The following is a 12,698-nucleotide window of genomic DNA, read 5'->3' as shown; positions in this document are numbered from 1 at the left end:
GTGGCAGTCAGTTAGCCTAAATATTGTTACTGAATTCTGTACAATACAGGTTCTCTAAAAGTAACAGACAACTACTCCAAATGACTTGATGGTTGTGGATGTATGACCAGGCATTACTGTCTTCTTCCAAGTTGCCACAGTATACATGTACTTCAAGATCTTAAATTGCTACCTGTTTATTTATAGTCTTACTCTACCTACTGAGCTAACTTTGCATGCCTTTATAGATATGCCAGCTAAGTGTTTGACATTGTCACTTGTTAACAATCTTTTAAATAAATAATATTAACCTTTAGCCTGCTTGCGTCAAGTGATTCTTTCTTTGCGACTAGACTGCAGACCAAGATTAGCCTGTACATCCATACAGGCTGATCATTGTCTGCACTGTTTGCTATTCAGTCAGTAAATTTTCAGTGAACTCCACTTCGAATAATAAAATGGCATTGCCCAAATTAAATGATGGACCAGTTCATTTTAGCAATTTAGCAGACTAAAGGTTAAAAACATCACATTTGTATTGGGATCCCATTACAAGCTTGTTAAGCCCTCACCCAACCCTCATGGGTGTTGAAATGGCCTTATATATATTTGTTGTATTATTTGATCAGGAAGAGATTCAGGATCTGAAGGAACAGGTACAGATGCTTGAATCAGCCTCACATCTCGGAGTGTCGTCTGTAGCAGGACAGTCTTCCTCGGCATCCAACTTTGTCGACCAGAATGATTCCATGGTAGATCTGGGAATACGTAAAACACTGGATTACGATACCCCACAAGGCACACCTACTGTTGGAAGATCTCAGTAAGTTGTAGCTGAAATTGTGAACAACTCATTGACTTAAAATTACTTCATAGGCTTGCTATATACTTAACAGAAGAGAAGCATGAGGTGTATTCTTATATATTCTGTATTGCAGCATCTTGGGAGAGCTATATTTTAATATATTATGCACTTATGAGTCTCTGTTTACCACTTATCAGACTGGTGGCATTGATGTAAATCCATTTGTATGAAAAAGGTCTTCAGTTCCATGTGGAGAAGTATGCGTTAATTCTTACATTGAGTTATTGCATACTCTATACAGGGCACCCGCATAATTCTTGTAAATGCATTTGATTGGGTATAAATGTTGCTTAAGTTAGAATTTTCAGCCTTAAGGTAGTTGAGTTGAAATGACACTCGGCAATCTCCGTTTGATTATGTAGTCTTGTTCGGAAATACTGCATTCTTTCGGATGAAGCGTAACATGCATGGCTTTCCCTAAAAGCTGGAAAATGCCGAAATAACATACAGATAAAATCGTTAAATGGAATCAAACGGCAGTTAAACAATGCACGATATGGGACCAGTACATTAAGTAATTTCTATTTCTGTTATTTCAGAAGTGCAGTGTCATCCAGTGATATTGTTACAAGTTTGAAGGTGGAACTGGAGAGATGTCTGGTCAGTAACAAACAGAAGAGAGGGGAGGTCTCTGAACTGAAGGAAGAAATGAGAAAAGTAAAGAAAGATATGATGGAGTTCCGACAGCGATGTGAACGTGCCGAGTTACTCACTCAGGAACAAAAGGTAAATAGTATTTTTATTTTTTTTCAAGCGAGGTAATGAAATGCATAACACTCATCAAATACCCTAGCACCAATTCCTTAGAAACATTGAATGGACAACATGATCCCAGTGGGTGAAAAATCTGGATATTTCTTGCAGTTATCACATGCCGCTTAAAGTCAGTCATGCCTAACTAGTATTCCATATATATTTAATACAAAAGTGACAATTTTTACAGAGCTGCGACACAAAACTAGACAAATTTCAGAGAACAAATCCTTACCTCATTTTAAAGAAATGCGATAATACTAACAAAATGAAGAGAAAAGTAGGGGTCATTTATCTTTTGCCATATTTGCTTACTGTAAAATCACATCAAAATCACTGCTGTGACCTGATAGTATTTCTCAACTGTCTCTTCAAATTTTTCTACCATTATTTCAGAAATACATCCCCAATGAAATTTAAACAAACCACAGCTTAAATTTAGATCCCTGTGGGCCAAGTGAAAAATTAGTGTACAGTAACTTGTCTACCATTACACGTAAGGTAGACAACAGTTTAACTATATTGTGAATGAATATGCTTTATTGGTGTCCTCTTATATAATTTCAGTGGTGTGGGAGACATATTGATTTACTCCAGTCTGTTTGTGTGTGTGTCTGTCACAAAGCTTGTCCGCACCCTGAGTCGAACATTTCTCATCTGATCTTCACCAAACTTGAGCAAAATGTGTCTGCCAGTAAGTGCTCGGCCAAGCTTGATAACTAGCCAAATTGGCCTAGGCACTTTGGAATTATGGCCCTTGATTTACCAAAAACACTCAGATTTCTTGCGCAGTTTTACCTCTAAACCGGCGCCTATACATTTTGGTGACAAGAAAACGCATGCACATGTGCTCTATGTAAACAGTATCTAAAGACTGACTTACTATTTAGATGATTAGGCAGTTGTGGGAGACATGCACTTTTCTCAAAAGCATCTCTAGTTTTTACTTGAAATGATATCTAAAACATCTAATACATCTGATTGCAGAAACGAATTGCTGACCTAGAGTCCTGTATGAGTCCAGGGGAGAAATCTAATGCCATTGAGAACAGACTGAAAAAGGACATTGATAATTTGAAGAGAGAGAAAAAAGTTTTATTAGAAGATACCGAGGTAAAATAAGTTATACCATTAATTGTACATGTATGTCTATGCAAAGTCAGCATTGGCAAGAAAAATGTAGTACCTTATTTAATTTTCTACTTGTAATATGAGTTATAAATAGAAAATATAAATGAAAAACATTGTTGTGTCACTTCTTAACTTGAAAAAACTGTAATGGAAAACTCCAATTTGATGTAAAAATTTAGATGAAAATAAAGTTAACATTTTACAATCATGTTTTTTCAGTACAGTACAGCTAGCGCGGCACCTTCAAAAACCCTTCGACCCTCGCGCGTAAATTTTTTTTCGGGTGTTCAGTTGCGATGGCCGGACACCCGTCGGCCCTCGCGGTCATGAACACAGCGGTTCGCGGTGGACGGCCGCGAGGATTCGCAGTGTTCACGCGCGAGGGACCATCGCGGTCAACGTTTTATTTTAACATTAATTTTTTAACAGTATATAGAAGCATTTAATTGTTAAATTTATCATCTATAATGTATTTATTATAAATACACAATGTATATCATTTATTCAATTTACTCGTCTATCTTTATCAGGCCTTGTTATCTACGCCCGATAATTTTAATGTTTTGATTTTAGTTTATTGCCATTGACGATTATATCTTTTTCAATAAATTATATCCAAATTGTAAACAATTGTGTGAAGGGATGTTTTACACACACATTGTATCAAATTGTGACATGTTGATTACATTCACAAGATTTTTTCATATAATTGTCTGAACACATGTCAAATTTTGACACGTTATCGGCGTATTTTAAATAGAAAGAGCTCGCACATAATCGTAAGTGTTAAAAACAAAATAACATAGCCGATAGAAGTTTTTTTTTCCTGAGTGAATATAATTTTGTTTTCTGTTTTCTCAACTGTTAACTAAAATCTAGAGGCAGCAAGACCATCATATGCATGTAAGAAATAATTAATCCGCCGATCCGACGGTACCAAGTAAGATGTACTATCTCAAAAGCGAATCTCAGAGAACTTTAGAACTCCTATGTTATGAACATGTTTTTATTTTTTAACTTATATTAGCTTCGGGATTTGAGCAATTGTTTCAGTATTATTACATACTGATTTTATTTATTTTGCAGGTACAGCCGTTGTCAAGAAACGTATACTTTTGTACTTTGTTATATTTATTTTCGTTCCAATCTAGTGTTTTTATACTAACAATACCTAACAGTTATATTGTTTAGCACTTAATGGCTTATCTTTGTTATGAATTTGGCATAAAATTAAAAGATTATAATAGAGGTAAGTTGCTAGGTTTCTTTTTCTAATGAAATTATTTGCATTAACGACTAAAAGTTATTTTACAATTAAAAAACATTCTGTTTCGTAACGAATTTTTATTGCTTTTTATTGCCAGTAACAACGTTCTGTTTGGTTCGAAAACGTCTGCATGATAGTTTTTAAAAGTGCACAACTTTTCCAAGTGAATCTGAACAGAAACAGTGTACATAGGTTCTCTTTGAATGTTTTTACAACTAAAGGTCCAGTGCTTAAGATTCAGTGATCAATAATCATTTTAATATATTTGTGTGACTTACAAGCTGATAAAATTTCAGTAATTTATTTTATTACGGAATTAATGTAAAATGCTATGTTTGGTGAAAAGTATAGTGGTCTTCGAAAGTACTGAGCACACATTCTGAATGTTGTTTTTTTTTTTGTCTATTTCAGGCGAAGACTATGCAAGATTAGTGTCTTATTAGTTTTCCTGCAATATTTTGCACAAGGAGTTTTTAACATTTTTCTTTTAATACACATTTACCTAACGTGTTCCCGTCATTGTTCTGTCCTTACCATATTTGGCACATTTTTATTACGCAGTATTAGTACTACAAGTATGTGGGCCTCTGACGAACTGGGAGATGAGACACAAATGACGAACTGAGAAAAAAACGGAGACATCTGGACACAGAATTAATTTTGTTACCATTAAAATTATGAGCTATATATGGCAAGGCCAGAACAAGTAATGACCGACGGAACGACAACAGGATGCACCACGATTAGCAACAGCGCCGACAGGACATAATTGCGTCGAAAAAGCATAACGTCGAAGATACATTATTACGTCGGAGATATATAGCATCAGAGACAAATAACGTCGGATACATATAACGTCAGAGATAAGAAACGTCAAAGATATACAACTACGATTTAGAAATATTGCCTAATGCAGCTACATATACTACTAGCTTGTACCGGTCTTCCTTTGAAATTGGTGCTTACGTGACATCCAAAAGACTTCTCATTCAGATTGATATTTATGTTTCATCAGATTGATATTTATGTTTCATCAAGTAGCAAAGGTCATTTGTAATGATATGAATGTATGAATATTAATTATCATCAATTTATTAGTATCGTTAGTTTTTTATGTTTTGTTTTTATATAATGGATATTTTACAGATGTTTGAATCTTTTTACAGTGTAACTACTCATGTTAAATGTTATTAAATGACAGGTTTTTGTAATAGTTAATAATGATAATAGGTATGAGTAGATTTCTTGGAAGCACCGAGCACAAAAAGCAGATTCAGAGCCCGCATTTGCAAAGTAGAACCATAGCAAAAATAAAACCTTTTACGTACACTGAACTAATAAACTAATTAGTAAAAAATAAGTAAACTAATAAAAACTCGAGGGGTAATGAAATGTGCAGCATCCTCCACCAACCATCACCACCCCATCAAAACCTACCATATGACGGAACTTCACTTCACAGTACAGTATGTATAGACAAGTGGATCTACTCGAGAATCCCGAAAGATCAGAGAAAAAAATAAACACAACAGAGATGACTCCAGCAACCCGAAGGTCCAGAGAAAAACAAACCACACTGAGACCACATAAAGAGAGTCTTTTTTCGGTCACCATATGGAATTTATGACTGTTTAGTTAATAAATGAGCAAGAGGGTGTAAAATAACAGACTATGTCTATTTGTATTTGAACAAAAAATTCATATTCGTCTTCTTCTCAAACACCAAATTCGCCGCCCGCTTACGTTTACCTGTAATTAGAAAAAAATGCAAATGTTTCTATTGTTTACAGAAAAAGTACATGTAAATATTACAACAATATGCGGAATTCTGAAAACGAAAGGTATGTACCTAAGTCTCATATATCATAAAAGTGTGTATTAAATATTCATCTAATAAGTAATAAAAATAATAAATCAAAGACTTGAGTAAAAAGTTTTGAAATACTATTAAATATATTCATCTTATCACAGATTGTCAGCAAATAAATTGTCAACAAATATGATAGTAATTATATTATTAAACATATTGCGAACAAATAACAATAATTATTTGATGAGCAGCAATCATAGAACAGTGTAAACAAACTTACCAATAATTTCTAAACAACTGAAAAATGACAAACAAGCGAAACAAAAGAGCGTATTAGGTACTGTAATAAATAAAACAGAGTAAGAAACAGCTGTAAGTAAAACATAATTTGTAAGGTATTTGTTAGATGAGGTGCGAATAGCATAAAATTAACTCAACAATCGATTTAGAAATGAACAATAGGATCAAAGATTTATACGCTTGCAGTGACCTGAAAATAGAAATAAAACTGTTAGAACAAAACAAAGAATATGCAACTCTATTTAGATTTTACAGAAAATACAAAACAGTGTGATAATTACTATTACATGTCATAACATCGCGACTGATTACGAGTATACGGACGAGGTATACATTCTAAATAATTAGTTTGTATATGCATAGACAATTTAAGCATTTATATTTATAAATTATGAGATGAATAATTCTTTCAAAAAGTATTGAATGAACACCAGGTTTCCTCGCGGCCGACCACCACGGACCATCGCGTCCGTCCATTGCAACGCGCGGCGTTCGCTGCCTCCGGCAATGACCATTCCTGAACACCCGAAATATCCGATATGACACCCGTCGCGGCGGACAGTAAAAACGAACACGCGAATTGGAATTGCGGCGACGGGTGTTTGAATGAAGGTTCCGCGCTAGCTGTACTGTAATTTTCAGAAATATACTGGCATACTAATTAACTCTGAGGTTTTAGGACGTTAGATTATCAGCACCATTTCATGGCATGTCAATATGAATAAACTTATCAGGTGTTCACAAGAAATATATTTTGACAAATTGTTTTGTGTGAGTTTTTGTCCTGTTTCTGAACTTTCATTATTGTAGGAACTACAGCGGAGATTAGAGGAAATTTCAAAGAGTGAGGAAAGATTAACAGAATTGAATAGAGAACTGAGTACACAAATCTCTGACATGGTGAAAGAATATGATCAGGATAAAAGAGAGGCTGTTGAAAGGTAAGGTGTTAAAATTTGCAATATGAGCCATGCCATGGGAAAACCAACATAGTGGGTTTGCGACCAGCATGGATCCAGACCAGCCTGCGCATCCACGCAGTCTGGTCAGGATCCATGCTGTTCGCTTTCAAAGCCTATTGCAATTAGAGAACCAGTTAGCGAACAGCATGGATCCTGGCCAGACTGCCCGGATGCGCAGGCTGGTCTGGATCCATGCTGGTCGCAAACCCACTATGTTGATTTTCTCATGGCACGGCTCATATATGAATCGTAGTATACCTAGGTTTTCTCTTTGGACTGGCCAGGTTTGATTGTTAGAGAGAGGTTAGTGTCAGAAGTTATAAATCATAGCTTGTAGACCAGTCTAAAATCTCTAGCATCTGATTAGTTGATACAGAGTTCAAACTACAGATTGACCAATGGCAGGGCAGAATTGTCAGACTGGTCTCAAGAATTTGTTTAGTAACTTTATGTCCGGGACTACCAGTCTAGAGGCCTGTGATTATGTCTAACAGTTTTATAGAAAACAGTACATCTGAAGTCATTTGTTCTCAATATTTTTAGTTCAAATGGAGAGATTGGTTGCCAGTTACAATGTAGAGAACATTTAGTTTGGTTAAAAAAACGATTTATAAGTGGTCAAAAAATATTTTAGAAAAAGTGAAGCGAAGAAAAAAATCATTTTTGAAAATCAATGCCTTTCTATCTGCAGAGCTCACAGAGCAAGTGAACAAGTTGCTGAGACAACACGAAACAAACTGCGACAAGAGCTTACTCTGCTGTTTGATGCTGAACGCTCAGATATAATTGCAAAGTATGAAAAGGAGTGCAGTAATCTCAGGTATTTAATGAAATGTGATATTCTTATTATTAATCTGGAGGTCTCCTTGACAGAGTGATTACAGTTACTGGCGTTGAATCACTTGCCCTCAGTGCTATGGATTTTAAACTTAGCTTGAGGTATAGAATGTTTTCATTGAGGAAACCATCCAACTGGCTTCTGTAAGATTGGTGGTTCTACACGAAAAAGTGGCCTGTGCCTGAAATAATTCTATGAGGGACACATAGGGTATACTATTCTTCCACCATGGAAAGCTGGGTTGTGTAATTATTCATATTGAACAATAGTTGGCTAAAAAACATCTTATTGTTGAGTTTGACAGATCTCCATATGAACAAATAGTTTTGAAGAGAGCCGTATTTAAAACACTGAATTGCTCTTCTGCTTTAAAATGTAGTATTATTCAGAAATTTATTTGCAGAAAAAAAGAAGTGTCATTGCTTTCGCACTGGCATTGGAGTTAGTGTCTAGGTTGGTTCAAGTTCACTTAAGATTTGCTGTACTTGCTCATAGTGATAATGTTCATTAATGTGACAAGTTGTGTAACTGTCCTTGCAGTATTCCCAGAATTAAGCCCCTTTTTAATTTAAAAATCCATTTTACTGACAAGCCTCCCAGTAGTCAGGCATACTGTCATTAGACAACTGTTATTTAATCTTTGTTTCCCTATAGAATTATGATGTAGAAATGCTCTAACTGTTTAGTATGATATGGTTGTCATATTGTTTTAATATGTAGATATATGTGTATAGTTCATATATTGACAGTAACAAACTCAAAATAACCAAGACAAGACATACATGTATGTTCAGAATATGTCAACCCTTATCATGCTGGACACAAGAGGTTCTGCCTTTGAGACCAGTGTAGATCAAGATCAGCCTGCATATCCATGCTGTCTGATCAAGATCTGCACTGTTCGCAATTCAGTCAGTATCTTTTGGGTAAGCACCCCTTTTAACAGTTCTTCCAGATTGAAAGATGAAAAAATACATTATAAAAATTTAGCAGGGTAAGAGTTAACAGATTTTACATTTACTTTATCATCTTCTGCAGAGAAGAATTACAGGCAGCACAAGAAGAGATAGACAAAGTGAAGGATGAGTATGTCAAACTGTGTGAGGAGAAAGAAAATATGAAGGCAGAGATCAACAAAGAATGGCAGGAGAAACTGGAATCTTCTGTTCAACAGGTTGGTTGAAATTGCTGTAATACAATGTACATTGAAATATTCCTTACATGGTAGGAAATCTTTCTAAAGTTTATGTACAAGGTGAATTATTCCAGTCTGTCCTATTTCCAGGGCCAATATGCATTGATCAGTGTTTTAAGTCTGCAGTTTAGACCTTTGCTCTGCCATTGCCAATAAGCTTAAATTGTAAGACTGTGTAATGGAACTCAGCTCATAGTATGTAATGAATTTCTAAATGTTTGTATTGGACTTAAGTCTTAGTTTTATGTTTTGTACATATAGTAAAACACCACCCAACAGCATTTGCTAAGGGAGGAGTTATCCAGAGGCATTGAGTGATCCAAATTAGAAAATGTAAGAAAATTGATAGGGGACCACATAAATTGCACAAGCCCACCAATGTGTTAGAGTAATCAATACACATGGGAGTGGTGTTCCTCTGTAGATGACAAGCACCCATTTGTTTTACTAATGTTTTTACTGCAGGTGAAACTCAGTATCTTTGAATCCTAAGGAATCAAGCGATAATACTTTCAAGATAACTAAAATGTGACTGTAAGTGATATTTTCTGCATGTATTTTAGAGACAGGACTTGAAAATGTCTTCAAGTTAGCCGGAATCTGGAGATAAGTGAGTATGAGATAATGGAGTTTCTCCGTCTTTAAATAGTTTTCTTTTCTTCTAGGTAAAAGATACAATGAAAAAGGAAACAGAATTGTCAGTTTTGAGAGCTGAAGAGAACTGGGCGAAACAGAAGGAAGCTGAGATCTCTCATCTAAAGGAAGAACTAGTGAAAGAATTCACAGAGGAAAAAGATAAACTAAAAGACACTATACAATCTGACTGTGATAATGAACAGAAAATTGTTGTAGAAAGGCTACAGGTAGAACATTCTGCAGAAATGAAAGCATCAAAAGAAAGGTTTGAGGCTGAATTGAAAACTATGAGAGATATTTTAGAAATGGAAAAATCAAATGATCTTGAAAAACTGGATAAGGAAAAAGTTAATGAGATAGAGAAATTAAAGAAATTGATAATTGATAAAGAGTTGTTTATAAGTGAAAAAGAACAGGTGTATATTGAGAAGGAAAATTTGTTAACTGAAAGGGAACAGGTTATTGAAAGTTTAAAATCTGAGTACAAAGCAAATATGGATAGTTTCCAGACAGAGATTAAAGTATATACTGAACGGACAGAGATGTTAGAAAAGGAGTTAAATGAAAATAAAAGTAAACTTGAAGAAATACAAAAGGAACTCAGTGAAAAATCAAATCAGTTTGAACAGTTACTGACAAGTTTAGAAGAAAAAGATGACTTGGTTGAGAGTTTGAAATCTGAAATTGAAATATTGAAGTCAGAAGTAAAGGTGCTTGAACAGTCTAGGAAAGAGTATAAGGAAAAATTGGAATGGTTGCAAAAAGATTATCATGAAAAAGTGAAAGAAATAGAATCTCAAAAGAAAGAGACAGATTCAAGTGTTGAAAACATTTTAAAAGCTAAAACTGATGAGATAAATAGGTTAAAGAAAGAATTGGAAAAGATCGAATCCGAAAAAGATTCTGAAATTGATAAGTGGCGAAAAGAGGAAGTGGAAAGACAAGAAGTTGAAAATTTAAGAAAAGAAATTGGCAAAAATATACAGAAAGATAGACAAGTTGAAATGGAAAGTTTGAAAAAAGAAGTGATTAGATTAAAATTGGAAATCGATCGAATGGATAGTAATAAACAAATGGAGGTTGATAAAGTCTGTAGGGTAAAACAAGCTGAAATCGACAATATCGAAAAACGTAAAAAGATGGAGATTGAAAGATTGAAAAAAGAAAAACAGATTGAGATAGAGAGATTGATAAAGGAAAAAGATGAGGAAATTTCAAAATGGAAGAGCTCTCAGCAGGAAAGGTCTGCTGAAGAAATGGATATAACAGAGAAAGTTAGAGAAAGGCTGAATCAAGAAATGGAAGAAGATCTGAACAAAACTGTAGAAACAAAGGTGAGAAAGAAAAATTATTTTAGATTTTTACCATTACAATGAGAGTTGTGGTAGTAAGGAAGCCATCAAGTTGGCTGACATAAGGTTGATGGTTCTACCAGGTGCCCAGCCATGCTTAAAGACCTGCTCCAGTCCTACCTTTTAACCTTAAATTGTCACTAAAAAGCATGTCAATCCTGACTATAAACAGTGACGCCTGTCAAAATAGTCTATTTTATGTAAAATTCTATATTATAAAATACCTGTGGTTTTGCATGCTAAAATGTGGCGTGGCTGTTAACTGTTACCTATTGTAATCGTGGGTTGCATACACTCAACAGAATTTGAAGGGCTGCGGAGCAGGGCTTTAAAATAATGTTAGAACATGTAGAAGGGACACATCATGTCTCCTTTTACCAGCAAATCTGGAAAGTTGCATTCAACTGATAACTTTGTTGGTTTGACTTTAAACTTAACAGAAAGAAATAGTTGTAGTAGCTTAGAACATTGTGTAGAATAAACAAGTATATTTTAAACAGAAGTCTGGGTGTTACAAGATTTCTGTATGATAATGCTACTGAGCACCTGAACATTGTCTCTGATGAAAGACAGGGTTTTTTTTCGGCCGTTTTTATAGCCGTTATTCGGCTATATTCCCAATGCCAAAAAGTATGTTTTTTTCCCAAAATGAGTGCAAAAATTCCCAATCCACATTCTGAAAAAAATGTCATCAAAATTGCACAAAAATTGACCAAATTATGGACAATTTTATAATGGAAGTATGTTAAAGATGTTCTAAAATGTGAAACAAGTGTATGAGAAAGTGTTTAAACACATCCTTACTTTATCCTATGGGACTAAATATTTTCCAATTTGGAACATTTATGCATCAAAATTCCCAATTTTGGGGGTATAGGCTATGTTCCCAAATTAGCTAGAAAAAACCCTGAAAGATTTGGATGTGAAGGAAACTGTAAGGTGGAAAGATGGTTAGAAGTTTCATATGGGCAAAAATTGGAAGTGTTAATTCAAGTGTGAAGAGGTGAATAATGTTAAAGAAAAAAATAAGTTCTGCGAAATACAAAATTTTTATTTAAAATCCAAAATGAACAGATAATTCAGTGGTCTGCTGCGTGCCTCTGAGAACTTTTTTGTACTGGCCATGTTTAGATTTTATATTTGTAGGAATCATTGCTCTTATCCTGATTTGATCAGTCATGAAGAAAGAAAGATGTTGATCAGAGTTCATTGTAAAGATATCATAAAAAAGATCGTACATATTTTGGTATCTTTTTGGAGATCAAAGCTCTAAACAAGTATTGGATAATACCTCATGTATTAAATTTGATAAGTGTAATTAGAGGCATACGAGGTATTGTTTAATGCCACTTAATCTTGTAAACATGTTTTGACTTAACGTAATCCTTAATAGGATTTTGATGGAATTTGAAAATGATTACTGTTGAAAACTGTTAATCTTGTTTGGCATTTAGGATAGGAGTACTGTATAGTTTTAAATGTATGTACTTTACTTAAGGATGGAATGTGATTTTAAGGAGACAGTGTGAAGTGAAAGTACTGGTACATTGATATGGGATCCATTCATGTGTATAAATTTGTTAAATTGTTCCTTTAAACTAAAATTGAAA

The 12,698-nt window shown here is 34.5% G+C and overlaps 1 protein-coding gene across 3 annotated transcripts in view; it reads left to right on the top strand.

The window, feature by feature from the left end:
- Positions 1-12,698, top strand: part of LOC123542644 (trichohyalin-like) — a 67,466-nt gene that overhangs the window by 18,961 nt on the left and 35,807 nt on the right. For all 3 annotated transcript variants that reach the window (XM_053531120.1, XM_053531121.1, XM_045328579.2), the window contains exons 10-16: positions 609-802; positions 1,384-1,570; positions 2,585-2,710; positions 6,916-7,046; positions 7,759-7,887; positions 8,944-9,079; positions 9,766-11,070. In XM_053531120.1, coding sequence (XP_053387095.1) covers positions 609-802; positions 1,384-1,570; positions 2,585-2,710; positions 6,916-7,046; positions 7,759-7,887; positions 8,944-9,079; positions 9,766-11,070 — 2,208 coding nt within the window. The remainder of the gene's footprint in view (positions 1-608; positions 803-1,383; positions 1,571-2,584; positions 2,711-6,915; positions 7,047-7,758; positions 7,888-8,943; positions 9,080-9,765; positions 11,071-12,698) is intronic.

The sequence above is a fragment of the Mercenaria mercenaria genome, chromosome 19 (genome assembly GCF_021730395.1).
Source record: "Mercenaria mercenaria strain notata chromosome 19, MADL_Memer_1, whole genome shotgun sequence".
Classification (NCBI taxonomy): Eukaryota; Metazoa; Mollusca; class Bivalvia; order Venerida; family Veneridae; genus Mercenaria; species Mercenaria mercenaria.
The sequence above is the reverse complement of the archived record's forward strand: the minus strand, read 5'-3'. Positions and strand labels throughout refer to the sequence as shown.